This window comes from Mycteria americana, chromosome 2, assembly GCF_035582795.1.
Source record: "Mycteria americana isolate JAX WOST 10 ecotype Jacksonville Zoo and Gardens chromosome 2, USCA_MyAme_1.0, whole genome shotgun sequence".
Lineage (NCBI taxonomy): Eukaryota > Metazoa > Chordata > Aves > Ciconiiformes > Ciconiidae > Mycteria > Mycteria americana.
The window spans coordinates 174469442-174493554 of NC_134366.1; the positions used below are offsets into that span (position 1 = coordinate 174469442).

General features: G+C 53.7%; 2 protein-coding genes across 3 annotated transcripts; one reads left to right on the top strand and one right to left on the bottom strand.

Moving 5' to 3' along the window:
• The first annotated feature begins 555 nt into the window (after positions 1-555).
• Positions 556-16632, top strand: LOC142406451 (ubiquitin carboxyl-terminal hydrolase CYLD-like). 2 transcript variants are annotated; one of them, XM_075495381.1, is made up of 15 exons: positions 556-656; positions 3274-3739; positions 3819-4100; positions 4314-4383; positions 5199-5419; positions 5855-6008; positions 7279-7417; positions 8065-8175; positions 9505-9596; positions 10664-10730; positions 11823-11955; positions 12278-12386; positions 12582-12700; positions 13213-13432; positions 13887-16628. In XM_075495381.1, the coding sequence occupies exons 2-15, from the start codon at positions 3278-3280 to the stop codon at positions 14069-14071; spliced, it is 2364 nt and encodes a 787-aa protein (XP_075351496.1). In that variant the 5' UTR covers positions 556-656; positions 3274-3277; the 3' UTR covers positions 14072-16628. The 2 variants fall into 2 exon arrangements, with proteins under 2 accessions (XP_075351496.1, XP_075351495.1); XM_075495380.1 differs by lacking the exon at positions 556-656 and adding an exon at positions 1154-3010 and having other exon boundaries at positions 13887-16632.
• Positions 16633-16880: 248 nt separating this feature from the next.
• NAPRT (nicotinate phosphoribosyltransferase) lies at positions 16881-23322 on the bottom strand. Its single transcript, XM_075495382.1, has 13 exons — positions 23103-23322; positions 21884-22011; positions 21707-21789; positions 21364-21494; positions 21171-21286; positions 20864-21057; positions 20504-20644; positions 20249-20333; positions 19862-19942; positions 18576-18678; positions 18300-18457; positions 17921-18028; positions 16881-17745 (listed from the first exon to the last, which is right to left on the bottom strand). The coding sequence occupies exons 1-13, from the start codon at positions 23287-23289 to the stop codon at positions 17686-17688; spliced, it is 1575 nt and encodes a 524-aa protein (XP_075351497.1). The 5' UTR covers positions 23290-23322; the 3' UTR covers positions 16881-17685.
• Between the last annotated feature and the right edge of the window lie 791 nt (positions 23323-24113).

Genomic DNA, 24113 nt, shown 5'->3' on the forward strand with positions numbered 1-24113 from the left:
GACACGGGGACACAGGGCCATTGGGACAGAGGGTCCTGGGGACACAGGGCTATGGGGACATGGGACACAGGGCTATGGGGATGTAGGGTCACAGGGCCATGGGGACACAGAGCCATGGGGACACACAGCTATGGGGACACAGGAACTACGGGGACACGGGGACACAGGGCCATGGGGACGCACAGCTATGGGGACGCAGGAACTATGGGGACTCGGGGACACAGGGCCATTGGGACAGAGGGTCCTGGGGACACAGGGCTATGGGGACATGGGATGCAGTGTCCTGGGGACACAGGGCTACAGGGATGCACAGTCACAGGGCCATGGGGACACAGGGATACGGGGACACAGGGCTATGGGGACACAGGAGACAGGGCCACGGGGACACCGCAGCCCGCCCACAGCCCGCGGGGACCCTCCCGGCGCCCTTAGCGCCCAGCAGGGGGCCAGGCGGTGCAGCCGCTAGACCCGCCCTCTCCCTTTCATTGGTTACCTGCCTTGCCTCTGCCTCTTCCTATTGGCTTAGCAAGCCGGCGGCAGCGGGGCGGGCCGGAAGTGTTGGCGCGCGGTGGTGCCGCTCTGGGCCGCGCTCCTTGTGGCTCTGTGGTGGCGTCCCCTGACGCGGAAGAGCGGGGCCGGGGCGGCGGCGGGAGACGGTGAGAGCGGGGGGTCGGGGGGGTGGGGGGGGGCGCGCCGGGATCCCCCCCATGGCCTCTCCCTGCCGCCTCCCCTCCTCGGCCATCGCCCCACAGCGGAGCCTTCCCCCGCTGCCCCCCAGCCCCGCCGCTCCCCGGCCCCTGTGGGGCCCTCTCAGCCCCTTGTTCCCCCCCCCCGTCACCTCAGGGGCAGGCCCTTGAAGAGCCTTCCCCCACCCCAGCCTCAATTTACTGCTTTGATTTCGCTTTAATTTTAATTATCTGGCGCTTTCCAGGTTCCCCTCAGTGTAATCCGTCAGGTTTCAGAGCTCTTTAAAACGCCACAAACCCAAATATCACACACTGGCCTGAATGTGCTTTTATTTCTATTAACCTGGGAGGGAATTGCACATATTCTGTTGTTTAAGAGATGGTTTATTCTTGGTTTTGATGAGGAAAACGGTTTATTCTTGGTTTTGATGAGGAAAACGGTTTATTCTTGGTTTTGATGAGGAAAGTGGTTTATTCTAGTTTGTTTATGACTAAACCAGTTTATTCTTGTTTCCCCCTTTGAGCAGCATTTAAAGCACAGTGAGGTTTGTTGTACTCCTTGCGGAGAGAAAACTTGGAGAAAAAAAAGTAACATAAAACCAAGGTGCTGAAAATGGAAGATTGAACAGGGGGGCTTGGGACACATAATGTTATTCTTTAATTCTATCCTTTAAAAAAATCACAGAATTTTAAGCTTTTCTTCCGCCGGCAGAGTTATAAAACGTCAGCAGCGAGTTGCGTGGATGGGAAATAAGGGAACGGCTGCGCACCACAGGATTTATTCCACTTCCACAGCCTGCTGTCACCTCCCAGTTTGCTTATTGCAAAGCAGGGGGGCTCGCCCTGGCACGGCCGCTCCCGGGTACCCCTGTAGTGCCCCGTGACTTCGAGGTGGTCATCCCGGAGTGAATTGCGCCAAGTTCCCTGCAGATTTGGTGTTCCGCTGGCAGGAGTCCCTCCTCGGTAGAAAGAAGGAAGAGCGTGAGCGTGGTTTGCACCACCAGCACCCCGCCCTCGGTGCTGCGCGTTCGGTTCTTGAATCTCTGGCTATATGCGTGAAATGAGCCACGTTGGCAGAACCAAGTGGATGCTACTTGAGGAGACCCACAGTTTTCTGGGGGGTTATTCCGTTTTAAGACCAGACCTTCAACCACAGCAGACGAGCGTTGCCCAAAAGCAGTCCAGCAGCATTTGGATCACATCTCCGAGCCATCATCCCACCTGCTAAGGTTAAAAAATAAGAGTGAAAGGGAGACGGCTCCTGTAGGAAGCTGCTGCAATGAGCCCAAACGCAAGGAAAGCTCCAGGATCTGATCAGGCATCGGGTGATTTCTTCCAACACCAGCAGTGATTTATCTTTTCCTAATACTTTAAAAAATGAGCTCTCTTGATATTAATCTCTAGTGAAGTCCCCAGTAACGCTGCCCTCCTCCTTGCTGAGCTCTGCACAGCCTTTCTGTTCAAGCTCTGCCTACATTTTCCTCCCAACCCACCTGTTTATTGTTCTTGCAAACAGCTGCATTCGTGCTTCCTGCCGCAGTGCCCCGAGTGTGTTTCTACTTCCCTTAATTCCATCTGCTCAATTCCTCCTCTCTCCACTTTGAACTTTTATGAAACTTCTACCAGGTAGCCCATAGTGGAGACATCTTTTTTTTTCTTTCTTAAGTTCCTCCATGGTCTAGAAACAGGCCTCTTATTTTCTCTGTATTGGCCAGGTTGGGCCAACCAGTCCTGTCCACCTGCAGGAAGAAGTTTCTGTATTCACCCCTTTTGTATCTTGTAACAAAAAGTCTGGGTCCTGGCTGTGCATGGTATCATCAGAAGTCAGATGCGGAGGGGACAACTGCATGAAAATTTAACTCGACGTATTTAACTAGAAAATAAGCGCAAAAACGTACTTCTGATTCTAGATATTTGAATTTGTTTTAATCTATTTGTTTTGAAAGACGGTGATCTTTAGTGCCTCAGCATAGTAATGCGGTAGGTACTGTGCTTTGCGTGATGTTTTGAGTATTAACGTGCTTTAACCCAACACCGAAAAGCTCTAGTCGCAGACTAGAACTCCCTTTTTAGAGAATTTTTAAAAGGCAGAATTTAGCCTTTGCCCCACTCCTGCGAGTAAGTAGGAAAAGAAAGCAGGAGGTGGAATTAAATGAGGCCGTTCTGGCTGTACAGTGTTGCGGAGAACAGGACAGACAAGATGCCACTCTGTGCAACTTCTTACTGGGAGGGTTTAGTAGAGAAGACGGAGCCAGACTCATCCCATGGATGCACAGTGAGGAGACAAGAGGCAACGGGGACAAGCAGGAACGTGGGAAACCTTGGTTAGATGGGATTTTTTTCTTTTCCACCATGAGGGTGATCAAACACTGGGACAAGAGACCAGGGAGGCTGTGGGATCTCTGTCGTTGGAGATGCTCGAAACTCAACTGGGTGATGCTGAAAACTCAACTGGGTGAGGCTTTGAGCAACCTGCTTTGAGTGCAGGGTTGGGCTCGAGACCTCTTCTAACCTGAATTCTTCTGAGATCCTGTGATATCATGCGTGTACCTTCACTGGTGTGACTCTCTCCTTTCTCACAACCCAGGGGAATGACAATGACCAGCCTCCTGCCTCCAGCAGGGGACGGAAACTGCTATTACATCCTGACAGAAGACTGTGCCTATGGCAGCAAGTACTTCCAAGCTGGGAACATGTGCTTCTGCAGCGAGAGAAGTTACCTGCGCAACTTCTCCGATGACAGGCCCCCAGCTTGCTTCTTGAAAGTCGTCATGCTGGATGACAGCTCCACCGTCACGATAAACGTAGAAATCCTTCAGCCTGTGCGTGAGGAGATGGCCGTCTTCCTCCTGGCCGTCAGCAGCCACAACGAACGTTTGAACTACTTCTTGGAGAGGCTGAGCCTTGAAGCAGCTCTGCGGGCCATGCCAGGCCAAAAAGTGATGGTGGAGGTCGACCGGCAACATTTCCCTGGTATCATCCGCTACATCGGGAGCATTTACAAAAACACTTCACCTGTGCTGTCTCCGTTCTTCTTCGGGGTGGAGTTACAGGTAAAGCGGCCGAGAAAGTAACTTGCTTATTTTGGCTTTATGTTTGTGTATGTAACGTCCCTTTCTGGTGTGTTTTCAGGGCGAGGGTGAAAACAGAGGGCGCAGCGATGGATCTTACCATGGCACCGAGTATTTCAAGTGTAAGCGGAACTGTGGGATCTTCCTGCCATTTAGCAGAATCCAGTTTACTCCCATGCCGGATGACGACTATGTGAAACAGAAGCCAAAACCGGACACGGAGGAGGGGGTTCCTGTGAAAGTGGGAGATGCAGTTAGCTTCTACGTGGACGAGGTCCTCACAAAAGGAATAGCGATGGCAGTTTACAGGGAGGGAACCCAATGGTTCGTTAAAGTTTGTCCGGTAAGAGCAGTCTTGATGCCTTTTCTTGGGGTTGGGGGATTTTTTTAAAAACTATGTTATGGTGGGACGTTAAAAGAGAAGTGGAAGGAATGTCCAAAAGGGACATGAGGTTACATGCAAACTTTCCAGGCCTGTTTGAAAAATTGGTTTGTATTCTAGGAATGCCCTGTGTCTTATAAAGCATTTGGCTGATAGGTTTTTCTCTCCTTTCAGGAAGAAGAAGGAACAACTGACATTTTCAGAGAAATCCCTATGGACTCTGTTGTGAAGGAAAGCTTGCAAAGTAGGTTATCGTCAGATGTGTCTGCCCTGTGTACATTCCTGGGGATTTAGCATTTATTTCTTCTCTGCAGGGTACTGATAAGCTGAAAGTCCAACAAAAACTAAGTCATTCAGGAGGCAGAGAAGGTCCATAGAAAAGTCTCGAGTTCTGGTACTCTCTGTTAGGCAACTAAAGCTGAGTCCCCCCATTTATCAGGAAGAAGAAGAGAGAGTCTGATTGCAGTGCAGAAGTATTTCCTAGGGGAGAAGGCACCACTGGTTAAAGAGTCTTTAATTTAGCTGTAGAAGGTGGAGCAGTAGCTTCATCCTGATGCCAGACAAACTCGGAAAAGCACAGATGCCAGCAGCGATGGTGTGAGTCATTGGACAAGACAAGAAATTAGTGGAATCCCTCTGTTGCCATCAAAAGACACCGTGTAGCTGTCAGGGCCAGCCCGAGGGGAGCCATCATTAGACTCTTCACTGAATTGATTCATCTTACTAAAGGCAGAAAAATAATTAGGAAGTACCCCCCCTGCTGCCTTTTCAGGAGTCTGAAATGGCTCTGTGAAGGGCTGGATTAGCTCCAGGGCCAGCAAGAGGCTGGAGTGTGCAGCCTTGGGTGGGGAAATGAGGAGCAGGATTGTCCCCTCTCGGCTTGTTAGACCAGCTTGGCCATATCACTGGGAATTACACCTTGTGTCTCTGGTGCTCAGCTTCATGCTTGTCTGTGTGGCCTATAATTTCAAAACAGACCTGGTATTAGGTGAGATCCAGAGGTGTCTGTCATTAGGTGTTGACTTCCTACCTCACCTGACATTTTGTATTGCCCACTAGGTTTGTTTTCACCATTCGAGTCTGACATGGGCTTGGGACACACAAAACAAATGAAACGAGAGATAAGCGAGAGCGGTGAAGAGTGTGAAAGTGGGAATTCATCCCTGGAGGTGAACTCCATGGTCCAGATCACCTTGGACAAGGGAAATCAGGTTTCAGGAATCATCCGCTGGTTGGGTTACCTGCCCCAAATTAAGCACAAAATGGCAGGAGTTGAACTGGTAAGGAGCAAAATATTTCCTGCTGAGAGATTGTATATCGGAACGGGCAGGTCTTGGTTGCTCTTCTCTTTTCTTTGAAGTCCTTCAGCTTGTGGCTGCGTATCTCACAGCTTGACCTGGGCCTCTGACATGTCAGAGTATGAACTGTGAGGGCACTAATCATGCCCTTAGGCTGGGGAGGAGAGCCTGCGGAAAGGTTATGAGGGTTGGTTTGCTCTCTTCTAGAGCAATGTTATTGGAATGTGGGATGGAATAATCATGAATCCTACAAGCGGCATCAATAAGTTCAAAACATAACCAGAATAAATGAAAACAGTCAACAAAACAGGACCAAACTTATACACAGCTCTTAAGATATTAAATGGCCGTATGGGGGATTGCACTGAATTCGTGGAAAGCCTGCTCTCATGTTATTCCTCAATGCTCTTTTCCCAGGATGAAGATAAGGGCGTCACTGCTGGCGAATGGCTGGGCAAATACTACTTCCACTGCGCTCCAAAGCGCGGCCTTTTCGTGAAGCTGCAGTCCTGCCAGCCTGATGTTCGCTTCCAGTGTTTGCACAACAGTGACCTGAGCCTTGTGGATTATAGTAAGTTCTCTGGGGAGTGGGGAGACAGTGCTGCGCTGGGACAAGGCATGCTACAGAGAAGCCTCGTACGCAGTGTCTTAATCAGTGGTTTAATATTCTTCACTTTCTTTGAGTGTTCCAAAAGATGTCAGTTTTAAGGATGCCGAGGTTGCCATGGTGGTATTTATAGGGAATGCCCCACAAGTGTGAGAGATGGTAAGTAATTTAATACAGGGATAACGTAGACTAGGGCACTGAATATAAGGCAAAATATTGTGAGTGGCTCTAAAAATGAGGCCTCGGTGGCATGGATGTGTTGGAGAAGGGGAAGCTGGCAGGAAATGGGAGTTAACAGAGGAGAGAAGTCCAGAGCAAGTCTTTGCAAGGCATTGTGAATGCTGCAAGGAAGGCAGGGCTCTTCTGCCTGTGGTTTTCAGGGCAGTGGCTCTGGAGAGTTGGAGGGGGTAACTCAGGCCCATGGCCAGGATGTCAGGGGATAACGGTGTTGCACCTGGGGACTGAGAAATAAGAGGAAGCTTGGAAAGGGAGAGAGGCTTAAATCAATTTTAATGTAGAGCTTGATGTGACGATAAGACATTCACAAGAAGATGTAGGGAAGAACAGGTCAGTATTTTCATTTGAACAGGAAGAAATTCTTCCAGAGCAGAGAACACAGTGTGAACTAGCCATTTAGAAACTGTAAATGAGATCACTGGAAACAAGAAAACAGGATTCCTGTAGGGACTGCCCAAAAACTGGGAGTAGGGACAAGGAAGAATGTCTTAAGAGAGGGGATTGAATTACAAGGGGAGAATGCTGAAGAAACCAGAAAAGACCAGATTGAGAAAGCCACCTTTGAAGCTTAAGGAGATGACGGGCCAGCGGGATGAGGCTATTAAAGCAAATATTTGTCCCTGTTTGTCCCCTTGCTACTGGGGTCACAAGTCTTTCAACAGAGAGATCCCAAGCTTGCATATAACGCAGCACCAGCTTGTTTGTAGCTCTTTTTGTCTTCGTTATACTAGGAATAATGATGGCAGAGGCGGTATGGATTGCTAGGGCACGTCTCTGGTGAAGAAGAGGTGGTTTGATTTTGTCTCCATTTCCAGTAGATGGATTACTAAAGAGACAAGTCTTCATCCCAGCAGGGTTGAGTCCCAGCAGGAGCAGCGCAGAAGAGCGTGGTGCTGTCTTCTGAGCGGAGCAGACCTCTGGGGCATCGGGGAAGGCCAGAGCTGACCCAGATGAGGTGGGAAGCTAAAAGGAGTTGCTTCTGTTCCTTCTTTTGCAGGAGGGCAGGAAGTTCTTCCACAGGCTTCAGACAGTTTTCCTCCCCTCAGGAACGAGGCAGCGGTGCATGTCCTACGAGGGCGGATGAAGGGGATCCAAGGCCACTGTAATTCCTGCTATATGGACGCAGCTCTCTTCAGGTAAAGACCTGCTTGGGTGGTGCCGTTTCATTAAATGAGTGCTTTTTTAATTGGGCAGAGCCCTAAACTGCAACGCTTCCCTGGACTTCCAAGGTGGCTGGAAACTTACCCGGTATAGAGTACAATATAACTGTGCGGAGATGCAGCCTCGATGCTTGCTGCTTTTTGATCTCCTTCCTCATCTGGTAGGTTCTCAGGCCCTGAAATACCCCTCGTGAGTACCTAAGGTACCCGTGTGTCTGTCATGCAGGGCGGTGAGAGATCGTAGCTCTCTGGACTTGGACTGTGCTGACTCTGTCACTGGAGGTAATGGCTGGAAACATTTCAAAGAAACTGCCCAGGAGGTCCCAGCTTCACTGTGCAGCACTGTTCGGAGAGGAAAAGACTCAGTGGTGCCCCCCCATGAGCAGTTTTGGCTGCAAAGTATGAGATTTCATTCTCTCTGAGCTGTTGCCTTGCTTAGTACCAGTGTTCATTAAACCAGATGTGGCTTATCTCACTGTGGAGACGTGCTGTCACTCACCCTTCTGTAATTGCATGCATGGCCTGTTGAAAATAAAAGCCACCAACTGTCACCAGGCATGATGGTTTGGTTCTAACTATTGCTGCAAACCCATTGGGCTTACACAGCACGCTCTTTTTCACAGCCTCTTCTCCTGTACGTCCATACTGGACTCCATGCTTTTCAAGCCCTTCCCGCTGTGTGACAGGAACGTCCAGAGCATTCTGCGGGATGAGATTGTTAATCCCCTTCGAAAGTGAGTATGTGGGAATCCTGGAAGTCGTCCATCTGCCTTCATACCTTCTCTGCTGCCCTGCCAGATGGTATCTGTCACTGAGGGAAAGGGTTACCTGGAGGGTTTCTCCTGCCAGCCACATCCAAAGGTCTTCATATTGGGTTTCTCTTCCAGTTGTTCCCTTCCCCAGGTTGCGAGGCTGTCGTGACTCCTACTGCATGTGCGTGAGTCTCTCCTGCTCAGAAGGAAGCCTTGTGGGCTGTAGTTCTCAGTGAAGGGATGAAAGGGGGATTCCTGGGGTTGAGGTCACCTCTGTGAAGGAACCCTGGAGCTGATGAAGCAAGGGCATTGCTTTCATCAGCAGTTAGTCCCAAAGGCAGTACACAATGCCAAACTGGATGAGGGTTAGACCATGGCATGGGAGCTAAAATCTCTGGAATTTGGATCAACGATACCAGGTTCTTTCCTCATCCTCCCTAGAGAGATGTGGAAGAGAGGCATGGATTGCTGATTGAACATAAGACATTTTAGCATCTTCCTTGAGAACGGCATCCTGGCACTGGCTGCAGAAATACAATGCTGGGGCATTCTGCATTGCTGAGATTTGATTGACAGCAGCCCTGCAGAGAAGGACTTGGGGATTAAAAGTTGGACACGAGCCGGCAATGTGCGCTTGCAGCCCAGAAAGCCAATTGTCTCCTAGCCTGCATCCCAAGCAATGTGGCCAGCAGGTCGAGGGAGGGGATTCTGCCCCTCTACTCCCATGTCCTGAGACCCTCCTGGAGCACTGCGTCCAGCTCTGGGGTCCCCAGCACAAGACAGACATGGACCTGTTGGAGCGGGTCCAGAGGAGGCCACGGAAATGGTCCGAGGGCTGGAACCCCTCTGCTATGGAGAAAGGCTGAGAGAGCTGGGGTTGTTCAGCCTGGAGAAGAGAAGGCTCCGGGGAGACCTTCTTGTGGCCTTTCAGTACTTAAAGGGGGTTGGTAAGAAAGATGGGGACAGAGTTTTTAGCAGGGCCTGTAGCAATAGGACAAGGGGGAATGGTTTTAAACTGAAAGAGGATAGGGTTAGATGAGACATAAGGAAGACATGTTTTACGCTGAAGGTGATGAGAGACTGGACCAGGTTGTCCAGAGAAGTTGTGGATGCCCTATCCCTGGAAGCATCCAAGGTCAGGTTGGACGGGGCTCTGAGCAACCTGATCTAGTGGGAGATGTCCCTGCTCATTGCAGGGAGGTTGGACTAGATGACCTTGAAACCCGAGTAACCCTTCCAACTCAAACCATTCCATGATTCTATGATGTCAATAAACTGGAGAGATCATCTGCAGCTCTTTCTTGTTTCTAGGACTGGCTTCGTCAGGGCTGGGAGTGTGATGCACCTTAGGGAGCAGCTAACTGAAAAAGGCCAGTGTTCAAGCTTTACCAACGCTGAGAAAGGTAATGTGCTCTCTGGGGCCTTCCCTGGGCTGCTTCGCTGTGCGCCGCCTCATCCAGGCACCAGGCTGACAACTTGATTGTATGCTTCTCCCAGGCATGTGCGTTAATATGCCTGCTGTGCTCTTCGTTTACGTAAAAAAATGCACATGTAAAATACTTTCAGCTTTTAAAACTCTACAGGCTTTTCAACTGAAATTTGTCCTGAAGCCTGATGGAAAGATGGGAATGGTCTCTACCTGGTGGCAGCTGTTGCCAGGAGGGAAGAGGAAGATCTATGTGAGCAGGATTTAAACAAAGGAAATTTCCTTGACGTTTTATACTTTGAGTTATACCCTGATAAGTCCATCCTGAAGTCCCTGCTAGAATCCAGCTTGATTTATCATTTTGCCAAGATCAACTTGTCTTTGAGTTCTGATAAGTTATTTGAGGTTCCTCAAAGACTGTAGTCTGGTTGAAATAAGACAGAAAACACCTACAGCTGAAACCCACCAATCTCTGGTTGCAGTCGCCATGTTCCCATCCATGCACAGCAAGGCCCCATGTAGTTTACAACAAGGAAACGGATTACACCAATGCCAAACATCACTGCAACAACCTCTAAGTACCTGGATACTAAACAAGTGGCATTGATTCTTCTAGAAACAGCAGGTATCTTCTCAGTGAACAGCACCTGTGTTTTGTACTATTGTGTATTTATTTTAGCCAGGGATAGTTTAATTGTTCAGTTTCTTCAATTTCTGTAGCTGTTCCTGATTTCACTTTGAGTTTATACTTTTGGTGTTAGCAGTAACTGTCCGTTAAGGTCTCTGAGATAGTGTTGCTGTGATGGCCCGGCTTGTAAGAGTGCAGCATCTGAGGGCCGGTTTGCTTTTTTCATGCTAGGATTTATGCATTAACCAAGTGCTTTCAGCTTTTAGCCCAATTGTCCCCTTGCCTAGAGTAAAAGAGGAGATTTCAGGTTCACAAAATGCTGGCTCATGTTTATCTGGCAGCTTTTGCCTTCTGGATGCAGTGAGGCAAGGCAGCGTTCCTGGTGTGGTGACCCATGCTTTTCTCTGACTTTCTAGATCCTGAGGAGTTCCTCAATCTCATCATGCATCAGATCCTGGGAATAGAGCCACTCTTGAAACTGCAGTAAGTTTCCATATCTAAGCGATACAATTTACCCAGGCCAGGCTCATTAGTTATCCACCTCATGATCACTGCATGTTGCTTGCACCTTTTCATCGAGGCTTTGGAGGCACAGCTCGGTGAGTTGTGTGTGGCTCCTCTCTGCTGTCTGTGTGATCTTGCTTGTTGTGATCTTGTCCCAGGTGACGCATCCAGGAAAAGACACTTCTAAACTCTCCCTGGAGGTGCCACCTTCAGAAAATGATGATAAAAACCTTGTCTTATCCTTAGGGAGAGCCAGCAGTGGTTTGAGAAATGTAGTGTCCAACTTCAGTGCAGAGCCAGCAGTATCTGACAGCCTTTGGATGAATTTGGGATGTGTCCAGACTGTCAAGCTGGCTCAGGTCCTGCAGCCTCTCAAACAGGCAGTCCATGGATGCAGTCCCAGTTTTTCAGGACTCTACAAAGAGGATGAGAGGCTGAAGGAAGCCAAAAATAACTGCGCTGTTCAGGAGCATAGAAGGGGATTGTTCGGTTTCTGTGCTCCTTTGTTGAGACGTCAGTCAAGCTGTAGATCGTGGAGTACTCGGAAAAGCTGAGCACAAAGATGACTTTGTGCTGCAGCTCCCCTGCAGAGGGTCATGTGAAGGAAATCCTTTCTCTGCTGCCTCAGGGATTTAGGGGTAGTGGGAGATGTTCTGCACACAACTCACCTTTCGAATGCACCAAGTTTTGCTCTCTAACTTTTGTATGTGCAGTTATAAATAGATCTTTCACCTGAGAAGGAGTTTGCTGATTGTGCCGTAGTGCAGTTGATTTTTAAAATATTGAAATGTCTTTTAATATTTACATTGACAAGGGGAAACCGAGTTTTGCTCATAGGAGCAGGATGTGATGCTATGGAGGGATAATGAGACTGAAGATGGTACTTGTATCCTCCTCTCATGACACATATTTAGTATTTCTGGGTGGAAAAAGTGCTTCGTGTCAGTGTTGCACCAAGCAGCCCTTGGTGCCTTGGGCCCAGAAGCTCTTGCAGGACAAAACCGGTATGTCCTCTGGGAGCTCAGATGTTTGTGGCACCACGTAAACAAGCCCCGTGACCACTCCTTGCAGGTCAGGAGGCCAGAAGGAGCAGGACTGTTACTGTTACCAGATATTTATGGACAAACAGGAGGATTTGGTGGTTCCTGACGTGCAGCAGTTAGTGGAACACTCCTTCCTGTCCTCCGATCTGAAGCTAGTGGAGGTGAGCCCAGCTACCTTCCGCCTATGCTGCTATCTGCTGCCTCTTTCTTGCTTCCTCCAACGTACCTGTGCCTGCCAGTGAGCCTGCAGTGGGTCTAGTATGTCTTATATCCAACACTGCAAAGAATCAGGATACAGCCACAAGAGAGAGGTCTTGGGGAATCTGAGCGTGACCTGGGAAGACGGCTATGCTTTCCCTGTTGCCATTTTGTCTTGTAAATAACCGGAGCAGAACGTCTTTACTCCCAGCAGCAATATGGAGAGAAGAGTCTCTAGGGCTTGTCTCTTCTGGCAGGGTGATTTGTTTGCCTTTCTTTTCCCAGATCCCATCTTGCTTCATTATCCAAATGCCACGTTTTGGGAAGGAATATAAAATGTTCAGCAAAATCATTCCTTCCCTGGAGCTGGATATAACAGATCTGCTGCTTGACAGTAAGTTGTTGGGCAATGGTAAAGCTGCCGGCTGGGACTGTGAGCAACCAGGTCTGACCTCTTTGGGTTGTGAGCAGATGTAAGGTGGGATCATGGTGTGATTCTTCTTCCCTGAACACCAGTTTTGGCAGGACAAGTTGGATTTCGGGTGAGATCTGGAGAAGACAGATCCTCTCACCCCTGTTGCCCCTGCAGGTCCTAGGGAGTGCTGCGTGTGCGGCGACGTCGCCACCCTGGAGTGTTCGGAGTGTTTCAAAGACAAAGTATTCGCAGCTATGGGCCTGAAGCAGTTCTGCAGCTCCTGCTCCAGACAGGTATTCGTTTTCTTTAGCTGTTCACGAAATCTGCCTTGGTGGCTGACAGCAGATTGAACCCCCCAAAATACCCGCCTTTCCCCTGCTGTCCCTGCAGCCGTTCAGGTTGGGCACAGAGTGGCCCCTTCCTGAGCGTCAGTCCCACTGCCCGCATCAGCTGCATGAGCGGGGTTAGGTGCCACATGTTAGGTGCCACTGGTACTAAGAACCCTCTGCTTACATAGAGCCTAAATAAGCACTGATCCTGCACAGAATGAGTGCTGGGCCCTCCACGCTGTCTCACCAGGAGCAGTCCTCCAGCTTTCTGGCCTTTCTTTGGAGGGTGGCAGGCTCCCATCTCAGCTTCTTGCTGCCAGCCTGTTGACACAATGCCGTTCCCTGGCATGCAAGGGACCATGGGAGTCAGATCAGTGGGGAATAAAGTGGGGGTCTGACCCCTGCACAATCCTCTTTCTGGCAGGCCAGGTTCAGTTCTGCCCGCTCAGCAGTGCCACCTCGTCATCTCTCCTCAGGTTCACTCCCACTACCGACGCAAAACACACAAGCCAACTAGGCTGCACGTCCCAGAAGAGTTTCACCGCCAGAACCCCCGGGGCAGCCAGCAGGTCCCTCGCGAGAAGATGGAGCTCTTCGCGGTGCTCTGCATCGAGACCAGTCATTACGTCTCCTTTGTGAAATACGGCCCTGAGAACGAACACTGGATGTTCTTTGACAGCATGGCTGACAGGCATGGTGAGGACATGGTGGTGGGCTCAGAGCTTTGATCGCAGCCGGGCGCTGCACAGTGGGCAGCTGTGAGGGTCTGCAACGCTCGTTGCATAGGTGCTGGTCAGTCCGCCTTTTCCTCTGAAGCCCCCTACACGATTTAGGCTTTCTCTGGACCCTGTTTCCAACAGCGACCATTTAAGTAGACCCCAGAGAAGAGTATGGCCAGGCCAAGCACGTGTGAGTTCCTCCTAGTGCTTTCATCCTCTGGCTGTGTTCAAACAAGGGACTTGTTGAGCCAGCCGGGACTGGCTGCTGTGTGGGTGAGGACCATTCTCCTGTCCTTCCCCACTTTGTTGTTAGCCTCCAGATCTCTCAGCTAAGGCACTATGTTACTGTCAAGTGTCGTGGTATCTGCTTGAGCTGTAGGTACTCGTCCCCAGGGACCTGGTTTGGACTTTTCTCCTTCTTTCTGTGTTAGGTGATGAAAACGGCTTCAACATTCCCATGGTAACACTGTGCCCTGAAGTTGCCAAATACCTGGACTTGCCACTGGCTGTGCTAGCCCTGGAGCAACCTCGGGACATGGATGGAGTGGCCAAGCGCCTCTTCTGTGACGCCTACATGTACATGTACCAGAGCAAGAAGATGGCGCTTTACAAATGACACTGCCTTGGGCTAGTCTCGCAGAGCAGCAAGGCATCGGAAACGGGAGCTTGGATCAACCCTGCAGCTCGTAATCGGTGAAAGCAGCCGAGTCTGGGTGCACCGAGCTTGCGCTTCTGCCTCTTCTTACCTCTTCCAGTGTCTGGTATCAAGCTATCCATGTCAGCCTGTCCGGGTCTGTTAAATCCTGTACCTGGCGTTATCGAGTGATAGTTTGTACTTCCGGCAGACCTGGACTCTGAATTATTTCCACTCAAATTCATTCTCATTTCCTACCTTCCCTTTCCACCCCCTTTTCTCGCCAGGCACTTTGCAGAGCTCTGCCCTACCTCAGAGTCCTCCCCAACATCCTTTTCTCCCTGCCAGCCCTTCCCTCCAAAGCTGAGGACCAGCATCTAATCAAAACATGAGCAGTTATCCTCAGGTTTGCAAAGAGCACAAGAAAACCACAGCCTCGCCCGGCATAAGACATCCTCACGTGGACTTGCGGAGTGAGAAGACCAGGAGGTGTGAGCTGCACCGGTGTGGTTAAGAGATGGGTCAGGACGAGGGTTTTTCTTGAGGTCTGGGATGTGACCCCACACCTAAAGCTGGGTCCCTGAATAGTCTGCACTTTCCTTATCCAGCACTAATACTCTGGCACTTTTACCCACCTTTATTTTACCCACCCTTTTATCCTTTATTTTCAACCATGAGATTAATTGGATGTCTTGAGCTGCAAATATGCTTTAAAAAGACATATTTTTGTAAGAACAAAATTGGAAGAAAGATGGAGCAGAGGAACAGGTCCTCCCTCTTTTTTGCAAAGTCTGCACTAATGCTACATGATCAGGTGTTTTAACTTCACTTTCAGCACTTACTGTCCCATCTTTGCGTCCGCTTCCGAGATCTGTGCCGAAGACCAATAACAGAATTCCAAGGGCAAAAATGGAAAAAATGAGCACTCTTGGATTTTCTGCTGTGACTGCAGTAAGGATTAGGGTCTCTGGGTGGGAACTGGTATTCCTTAAGTTAAATAACTTAAATTTGCAAACTGGGGGTTCTCTGCCATTAAGCACATGCTGTCATGGCAGTGGGAAGCTGTTACAGGAGTCAGGGCTATGAGTTGGGTTGCCCAGATTCCAGATTGCACTGACAGGACACCAAAACCTTGAGGGATGCATCCAGGAGCCCCACATATGCAGCTGTAATCTTCCTCCTGCTTTTTTTTCCTCTTTAATGTAGGGTGCAGCAGTTGTAAGATGCAGCCTGTAGCTTTGTATCGATCCTGTTGGCTTGGGCCACGCGATACACATGGTTTAGGATCTTCTTTGCTGACAGCAGAGTTGTGATGCTAACTGGGACCTCAACAGCTTGATGGCTGTATCGGCTTTCTGGTGTGTCCCTTATTTCTGTATGTGGTGGCTACTAAGGACAGCTGGTGTGTAATGAACCCAGATTGTTAACAGTTAATGTTTTGAAAGCAATGCCGTCCAATTCAGCTTCCAAATGTCGTTGCCTGAGCATTTGGGCCTCAACACCAAGTTGACCATGAGGCAGCAATGTGTTCTCGTGGTAGAGAAGGTGAAAAATGTCCTGGGCTGCATTTAGAGAAGTGTTGCCAGCGGGTCAAGGGAGGTGATCCTTGCCCTCTGCTCAGTACTGATAAGGCCAGACCTGGAGTGCTGGGTCCAGTTTTGGGCTTCCCAGTACAAGAAAGTCAAAGAGAGTCCAGCAAAGGGCCACGAACATGATGAAAGGACTCATCATCATGTCCTCCTATGAGGAAAGGCGAGAGAGCTGGGACTATTCAGCCTGGAGAAGAGAAGGCTCCGGGGGATCTCATCAATGTCTATAAATACCTGAAGGGAGGGTGCAAAGAAGACTGAGCCAGGATCTTCTCCATGGGGGCCAGTGACAAGACCAGAGGCCATGGGCACAAACTGAAACACAGGAGGTTCCCTTTGAACATCAAGAAACACTTCTTCATCAGGAGGGTGACAAGCCCTGGCACAGGTTGCCCAGAGAGGTGGAGTCTCCATCCTTGGAGATACTCAAAATGGTCCTAGGCAAAGCCGAAGCACCAGCGGTTGAAGTCTGTCTCTAGGGGTAGGAGAGATGGTGGCAGATCTAGCGACGGATCGTCCTGAGGATGGGTTTACCCTGCTCCCGCTTACTGACCTCTGGCTGATCCTCTGTGGCCATGGAGAGGGCTGAGGGGCTGGAAGGTGCTGCTATCTCGCTGTCTTTCTTCATCTACTTAAAAGTTGCTCTTCATTCCTTCTCTCCTAAGAACTCAGGACAATCTCTACTCAGGTACGCGGGGGTTGGGCTCTTATATCTCTGGTGTTTCTGCTCTAAAAATGTAAGTTTTAATAGCAAACTCTTGGGTTTTCCTGGAGTTTTTTTTCCTCTTAAAATGTTAAGTGTGATACAGTGCCTACAGCTGGAGCATTGTATCACGCATAGAGGGAGGTCCAGCCTGTTTGGTTTTTTTAGAAACGAGACCATCAGGCCTTGTTCTCTAATCGTGCCTAAATATGCGTGTCTCGGAGAAGATTCAGTCTGTGCAGTTTTTTTTCCATTCCATGCAACAACTTTTCTTGCCCCTGTTTTGATAAAGCCTGCAAACAGTCATTACCTGGGCATGAGACCTACCCCCAGTGGAGCTACAAAGGGGTTTTCACTGGAATTAGGGTCATAGGATGCCGTGAAATGGGGCTGTGAGGCACCTGCTGGGGCCACCCCCCGGTGCTCTCATGGGTCAGCTCTCATGAAGTGAAAGATGTTGAATTAAATGTTCAAGCTGAAGGCAAAGAAAGTTTTGAAAGAAAGACCAGGGCAGCCACCCGGTGTGACCGTAGCCATAGTGGGTAAAGGCCTTTATTTTGTTTTTTGCTTAGGATGAAGTTAAATGCAGGGATTAGTGCCACGCTTCCTCTATGAACATCAGGTTAGAGAGTGCAGGCATCAACCTGGAGCTGGTGTCAACCTGGAGCTGGCCTCCGGCCCCCAGGGAACACATACAAAATGGAACGAGATAAAAATGTGGCCACAGAGCCAAAGCCTAAAATAGGAAGTGCAAAGTGCATCTGCCATGGATGTCCCACAGGACAGGGGTTGGGAGACAGGCTGGCCCTTCCCATGGTGGACCCCTTCTTGTGCACTCAAGACGTGGTCTCTAGTGCCACTGAGAAGCGTCAGCATGGGCTGCCTCCACAGAAGGTGCAGGGCTGGCAGGGCCACCAAGGCGGGCAGCGCTGCCACAGCATAAGGCACAGGGTTTGGCAGGACTACCACTGTAGGCAGCACTGCCATGGCAGAAGGTGCAGGGCTGGCAGGGCCACCAAGGCAGGCAGGGAAGGACCATCACTTCCAGAGGACGCAGGGGCAGCTGCCTCCCAGCTCTGCCTGCCCTATCCCTCTGTGCCCAGCTTTGCTACTGGGACCCCAGGGAGCACTTCCAGTTCCTGCAGGGTCCTTGGCTCAGCACCACGCAGCAGCAACATCATTAGAACCATTAATTCCCAATTGGTCACCTGGTCTTCAAAAGAGCACAGAGCAAGAGCCGGCCCCAGGCAGGGGCTGTGCCCAGCGTGGGCTGGCACAGGGTGGGGGGGTGAGCGGGGACCCCCTTACTGGCTGGCCTGCAGCAGCTCGGTGAGGAGGTGGTGCAGCCTCTCTGTCATGGCCACCTGGCACAGGAGCAAGAGGGGACGGTGAGTGTGCACTCCTCAGGGGGGACTGCAGCCCCATATCCACGCACCGCTGCAGCGCTGCGGTGGAGCCACGCTGGCTTTGCTCTGGCCACCGAGGCCAGGCAGGGTTCCTGGGTGTGTACCAATGGTGCCTGGCAAGTGGCAGACATACCGGGTAGGGCTGTGGCTCATGGAGCCGTCGGTGAGCAGGGCTGAGCAGGCTGAGGGATGCCTGTGCGTGGCTCCTCACCTCCGGCAGGCTGGGCAGCAGCTCACACACCTGTAGGATGGAGATGCATGACCATGTCCATGTGGGGTGCTGGCCACCCAGCCTCAATCCCCAACGAGTCAGCTCCAGGCTGGACTCCAATGCCACCATGCGCAGGGTGGCACCTGGGTTGTTGTGACAGGGGACATCTCAGATGCAAGGGAACGCTGGGGTTTAACCCTTTGATTCTGCCATTACTGCCAAGATGCCACCACCCTGGCTTGGTCCTTCACCCAACGTGGGGGAGGACACCCCAGCACCAGAAGGCAGAGCTACCCCTAACCTGGCCGTCTCTGAAGTATGTGCGATGGAGGGGCTCCACAGCAGTAGGCACGACCTTGCTGGCCTCACGGAGCTGCCCCAGGACACGGACTGCCAGCTCCTGCCCCGTGCTGGGCGAGGGCTCCTCCTCCAGGGCCATGAGGTCCATGAAGGGGTGACCTGCAGGGGTGCCAGGTTAGGGGTCAGCAGGTGCACAAGACACGGGGGACAGGGTTATGCAGCAGGAGGGGAACACAGGTCAACGGGGCAGCACCAGGGCAAGGGTGTCCCAACTCACCAGCAGCGTCGTAGAGCCGATACATCGTCTTAGTTCCTGGGATCGTAACCTTCTCCTCATCTTCTGTGAGTTTCAGGCATGGGGAGCCATTGACCTCCACCAGCTGTAGGAGAAGGAGGTTATGGGGATGGGCACCTTATTTTTGTCACACTCACCAGCTCATGCTGGTGCTGGGGACTGTGCTGAGCTCTGTCCCCTCTATATGTGTCCCTGCATGGTGGGGAGGCCACTGATACAAACCAGCTGAATAAAGCAAAAAAAACCCCTCAAACCATCCCAGAGTTGGACATCTGTCTCCTCCTGCCTGCAAGCTTCTTGTTACAGCGGTCTCATGACCATTATTTCCAGGAAGGATGACATAGATGGTGGGATCAAGTGCCCCCTCAGCAAGTCTGCAGATGACACCAAGCTGAGTGAAGCAGTTGATTTGCTTGAGGGAAGGGATGCCATCCAGAGGGACCTTGACAGGCTGGAGGAGTGGGCCCATGCAAACCTCATGAAGTTCGAACAAGGCCAAGTGCAAGGTCCTGCACCTGGGTCAGGGCAATCCCCAGTATCCATACAGATTGGGGGATGGATGGATGGAGAGCAGCCCTGAGGAGAAGGACTTGGGGGTACTGGTGGATGAAAAGCTGGACATGAGCTGGCAGTGTGCGCTTGCAGCCCAGAAAGCCAACGTATCCTGGGCTGCATCCAGAGCAGCATGGCCAGCAGGTCGAGGGAGGGGATTCTGCCCCTCTACTCCCATGTCCTGAGACCCCCCTGGAGCACTGCGTCCAGCTCTGGGGTCCCCAGCACAAGACAGACATGGACCTGTTGGAGCGGGTCCAGAGGAGGCCACGGAAATGGTCCGAGGGCTGGAACCCCTCTGCTATGGAGAAAGGCTGAGAGAGCTGGGGTGGTTCAGCCTGGAGAAGAGAAGGCTCCGGGGAGACCTTCTTGTGGCCTTTCAGTACTTAGAGGGGGCTGATGATAAGAAAGATGGGGACAGACTTTTTAGCAGGGCCTGTAGTGACTGGACAAGGGGGAATGGTTTTAAATTAAAAGAGGGGAGATTCAGGCTAGATCTAAGGAAGAAATTTTTTACGCTGAGGGTGGTGAAACCTTGGCCCAGGTTGCCCAGAGAGGTGGTAGCCGCCCCATCCCTGGAAACATCCAAGGTCAGGTTGGACGGGGCTCTGAGCAACCTGATCTAGTAGGAGATGTCCCTGCCCGTGGCAGGGGGGTTGGGCTTTGAAGGTCCCTTCCAACCCAACCCAAGCAGGGCAGAGAGCCGCCACCCCCACCTTGTAAACACAGCCCAGCGACGGCTGCAGGGGACACGTCACCAGGTTCGTCCCGACGCCGATCATGTCGATCTCGCTCCCCTGGTGCAGCAGAGAAGACAGCGGCCATCAACAGCCCAGCCCCACCGCTGTTTTTTAAGCCCATGCCAAAACTGGAGCCACAGGGCAGGTCAGAGAATGCTCTGCCTGAAGGTGCCCGGTGTCTGTCTGTCTGTCTGTCCCATCCAGAAACCTTCCCCCTCCCCCCTCAGCCTAGAAACTCTTCTCTGTTCTCACCCAGGGAGAAAGTCCCAGGGGACTCTCATGTCCACCCCACGCACCCCCAAACCTCATCGGTGCCAGCAGAAAGCCAAGGTCATGTCCCAGCCCCTCCAGCAGCTACCTCACCTCCCGGCTGAACTCCTCCAGGCTCTGCTCGCTGATGTCGTTGCTGACGGCGATGAGGATGGTCTCAAACCAGGGAACCTGGAAGCTGGAGAGGGGCAGGGGAGCGAGCGAGGGTTTGGGGGGGGACCCCGCCTCTGCTTGCAGCACTCCCCTGAGCAGCGAGGGCTCCCACCCCAGCAGGACAAGGTGCTGGGTGCTCAAGGTGGGGAAGCCAGGGACTGGTGGCAGCCAACACAGGCTTGGTGGAGGACTCACTGAGCACCGCAGGCTCGGAGCACTTGGCGGATCTCCTTGGACTGCTGGGCCAGGTCCCCGCTGTCCAGGCGCACCCCGATGGCCCGGTACCCCAGCTGGTGCAGGGCTAGCGCCACAGCACAGAAGTTCGGCAAGCCACTCCTGGCATGGGTGAGGAGAGGGTTAGTGTCCCTTGGCTGGGGGGGACAGGGACCCGGGGTGGGTCCAGCAGCGGGTCCAAGCCCTGCATCATGCAACAGTAAAGCACGGGGATGCTGCCAGGTGAAAACATCTCTCCTTTGAAGTCACCGAACAAGGAGGACAGGTCCATCCCCTCTGCCACAGTGGCAAAGCCACCCTGGGGGGACCCAGTGTCCTCACCTCCTGACGCAATACGTGTCCAGCAGCCCCTGGAAGTCCTGTGGGAAGGCGATGGCGTAGGACACGAAGGCAGCCAGCTCACCCCGGTTCGCCTTCTCAGGGGGAGTCTGCAGCAGCTCGCACACCTGCCCCAGCCACGACTCGGCTAGGGCCACAAGATCCACGGGCTCTCCTCCTGCCAGCGGTGGCAGCTCCTGCCCAGGGGACATGGGCATTGTGCACCCCGTGGCATCGTCGACGGTGCCAGGAGCGCAGCCATGGGCAGAGCATCATCCCATCCCCATCCCCTGCCCGCGGCGATGCTCACCCGGGGCTGCACCTCCTCCAGCGAGGTGAAGGACATGATGAAAGAGTGGGCGATGGTGCCGCGCACCGGAATGCCGTAGAGCTTCCCCGCCAGGACGTTACTGGTGTAATCGAAGCCTGCAAGGAAGGACAGGAGGGGGACAGGGGTGACGGCGTGGCCACAGCGCCACAGGGCGCCATGGGGCAGCACTCACCCCCAATGTAGGAATACTTGGAGGCTGAAAGGGCACCATCCGGCCCCTGAGCACGACGGAGCCCCATCTCCATCAGCTTCATATCTGGGCCAGCAAGAAGTCGGAAGCGAGCGGCGTTCGTGGCTACCAGGCTGGGGGAGGAAGGGACAGGTCACACCAAGTCAGGCTGAGCATGGAGCCAGCATGCAGCCAAGGGTGGGGGGGACTCTGGGACCCTCTCCGCTTGACCGCAGCTGACGCGCGGGAACGTGGGAGGGGCCACCATGGAACTTGAAAGGTTTGGCACAGCGGAGACAAATGTGGTCACCGGCAGCTGGGGGACCAGAGCAGGCCATATCCCTACCTGGCATAGCTGACCAAGCACAGCAACGTGGTCTCCAGCAGCTGCACCACCAGCAGCGGCCCCTTCACCTGCAGGAACGGGACCTGCGGGGACAGCCGGGCAGTGACGTCCCTGTCCTCCCCGGGGACACAGGAGCCGATAGCCCCAAAGCAGGGGAGGGTACTGAGTGCGTCCCACCCTGGCGAAGACGACGGAGCCCTCCGGCACGGCAGAGAGGGTCACCTCCGAGGCATCCAGGGTGGCCAGGTAATCGAAGAAGGCGTCCTCGGTGGTGCTGGGCAGGACGGAGCGCAGGTAGGCGACGTCTGCGGGGACAGAACTCCATGAGCCCCGGGGTGGGTGGTCCCCCGAGCTGCGGTCCCGTGGCACAGGTCAGGCTGGAGGGAGTGGGCCCTCCCCCCCCCATGCCAGGGGCAGGTGACAGCTCACAGACAGGGCTGTCCCCAGCCCTTGGAGAGCACCATGGCCCCTCAAGTCCCCTCTGAGGGACTGTCCATGGCAGCACTGTCCTCCTGGAAGGTGTCCCAGTGTCCCCCAAGTTACCCTGAGGGCTGTCCATGTCCATGCCCCCCCCCCCCCCCCGTGTCCCCCTCAAGGTTCCCCCTGTCCCTCTCTAGCCTTCCCTGTCCTTCCAGGTTCCCCTGACAGATGTCACTGTCCCTACCCAATCCCCCTGAGGGGTCTCCTTGTCCCTCTGAGGGATGTCCCTGTCCCCCTAAGGTGTCCCACTCTCCCCCTAATGGATGTCCCTCTCCCCACCAACCCACCAGTTCCCGCTGACGGGGTCCCCCTGAGGGATGTCCCTGTCCCGCCCCAGGTCCCTCTGAAGGCTGTCCCTTTCCTGCCCCAGGTCCCCCTGTCCCTCGGGTCCCTCTGAGGGCTGTCCCTGTCCCACCCTGTGTCTCCCTCAAGGGTCCCCCTGTCCCTCAGATCCTTCTAAGGGCTGTCCCTGTCCCACCCTGTGTCCCCCTCAAGAGTCCCCCTGTCCCTCAGGGTCTCTCTGAGGGATGTCCCTGTCCCTCAGGTCCCTCTGAAGGCTGTCCCTGTCTCCCCCAGGTCCCTCTGTGGGATCTCTCTGTCCTGCCACAGGTCCCTCTGAGGGCTGTCCCTGTCCCCACCAGGTGTCCCTGTCCCCACCAGGTCTCCCTGTCCCCCTCAAGTCCCCCTGTGAACTCTCCCGGTCCCCTGCAAGTCCCCCCTGAGGGGTTCCCCTGTCCCCCTGAGGGCTGGCTCTGTCCTCCCACAGGTCCCACTGGGGGGTACCCCTGTCCCCCAGGTCCCCCCCGAAGGCTGTCCCTCTCCCCCGCCATAGCCCCCTCTGTCCCTCAGGTCCCCCCCGAAGGACTCCCGGAGGTGTCCCGTGCGTGCGTGCGTGTCCTCCCCGGTCCCCACGCACCGGCGGCGGAGAAGCGGAAGGCGCGGAGGCAGCGCAGCCCCTCGGCCAGGCCGGCGCCCAGCGCGAAGGAGCCGCGGAAGGGCCCGCGGCGGAAGAAGAGCTCGGCGGCGGCGGGGGCGCGGTGCCGCCCGGCCCGCCAGTGCCCGTAGGCCATGGTGAGGTGGTAGAGGTCTGTCAGCGGCGCCATGGCCCGGCCGCGCCACCGCGGGGCAGGCTGGGAGCGGCGGGAACGGGGCGCCGCGGGGGGGTCAGGGACACGGTGGGCGCGGGGAGGCGGGGCGGGGACAGCGGGGATGTGGGGCGGCGCTGGGCACGGGGGGGGGGTACGCGGGGACACTGGACACGAGGGAGGGCAGCGCACAGGGGACACGGGGATGGCAGGACTCGGGGACGGCAGGACACGGGGATGGCAGGACACGGGGGACACACCTGGCACCAGGGATGACAGCACACAGGGGACACAGGGCACCAGGGATGGCAGCACACAGGGTACACCTGGCACCGGGGATGGCAGCACCCAGGGGACACATAGCACCAGGGATGGCAGCACACAGGGGACACAGGGCACACCTGGCACCAGGCATGGCATCACACAGGGGACACAGGGCACCAGGGATGGCAGCACACAGGTGACACAGGGCACCAGGCATACGGGACACTGCACACCCAGCACTGGGCACACATGGCCCGAGCTGTGCCAGCACACCAGCGACTCCGGGGATGGCAGCAAACGGGACACCAGGCACCCCCAGCACCAGGCACACGGGACACTGGGTACCCGGGACAACAGGCAGCACCAAGCACCCAGGACACTGGACACACAGGACACCTGGCATCCCCAGCACCAGGCACATGGGACACTGGGCACACAGGACAGCAGGCATATGGGGCACTGGTGGCTTAAGTGACACATGGCATAGGGAGAGGGCAGCATGCAGGAGGGGACAGGGGACATGGGCCATAGCAGGGAGATGGGTGCACAGGACACAGGCATGCAGTGTGCTGGGCATG

Excerpts from the sequence above, each read along its gene's own strand:
- LOC142406451 (XM_075495380.1), top strand. The coding sequence starts at position 2,955 with ATGCACAGTGAGGAGACAAGAGGCAACGGGGACAAGCAGGAACGTGGG. Across the intron at positions 10,731-11,822 it reads GAGCCACTCTTGAAACTGCA|GTCAGGAGGCCAGAAGGAGC; the intron begins GTAAGTTTCCAT and ends CACTCCTTGCAG. Across the intron at positions 13,433-13,886 it reads CAGCATGGCTGACAGGCATG|GTGATGAAAACGGCTTCAAC; the intron begins GTGAGGACATGG and ends TTTCTGTGTTAG.
- NAPRT (XM_075495382.1), bottom strand. The coding sequence starts at position 23,289 with ATGGCGCCGCTGACAGACCTCTACCACCTCACCATGGCCTACGGGCAC. Across the intron at positions 21,495-21,706 it reads TGCTTGGTCAGCTATGCCAG|CCTGGTAGCCACGAACGCCG; the intron begins GTAGGGATATGG and ends TTCCTCCCCCAG. Across the intron at positions 17,746-17,920 it reads ATGAGCCACAGCCCTACCCG|GTGGCCATGACAGAGAGGCT; the intron begins GTATGTCTGCCA and ends CTCCTGTGCCAG.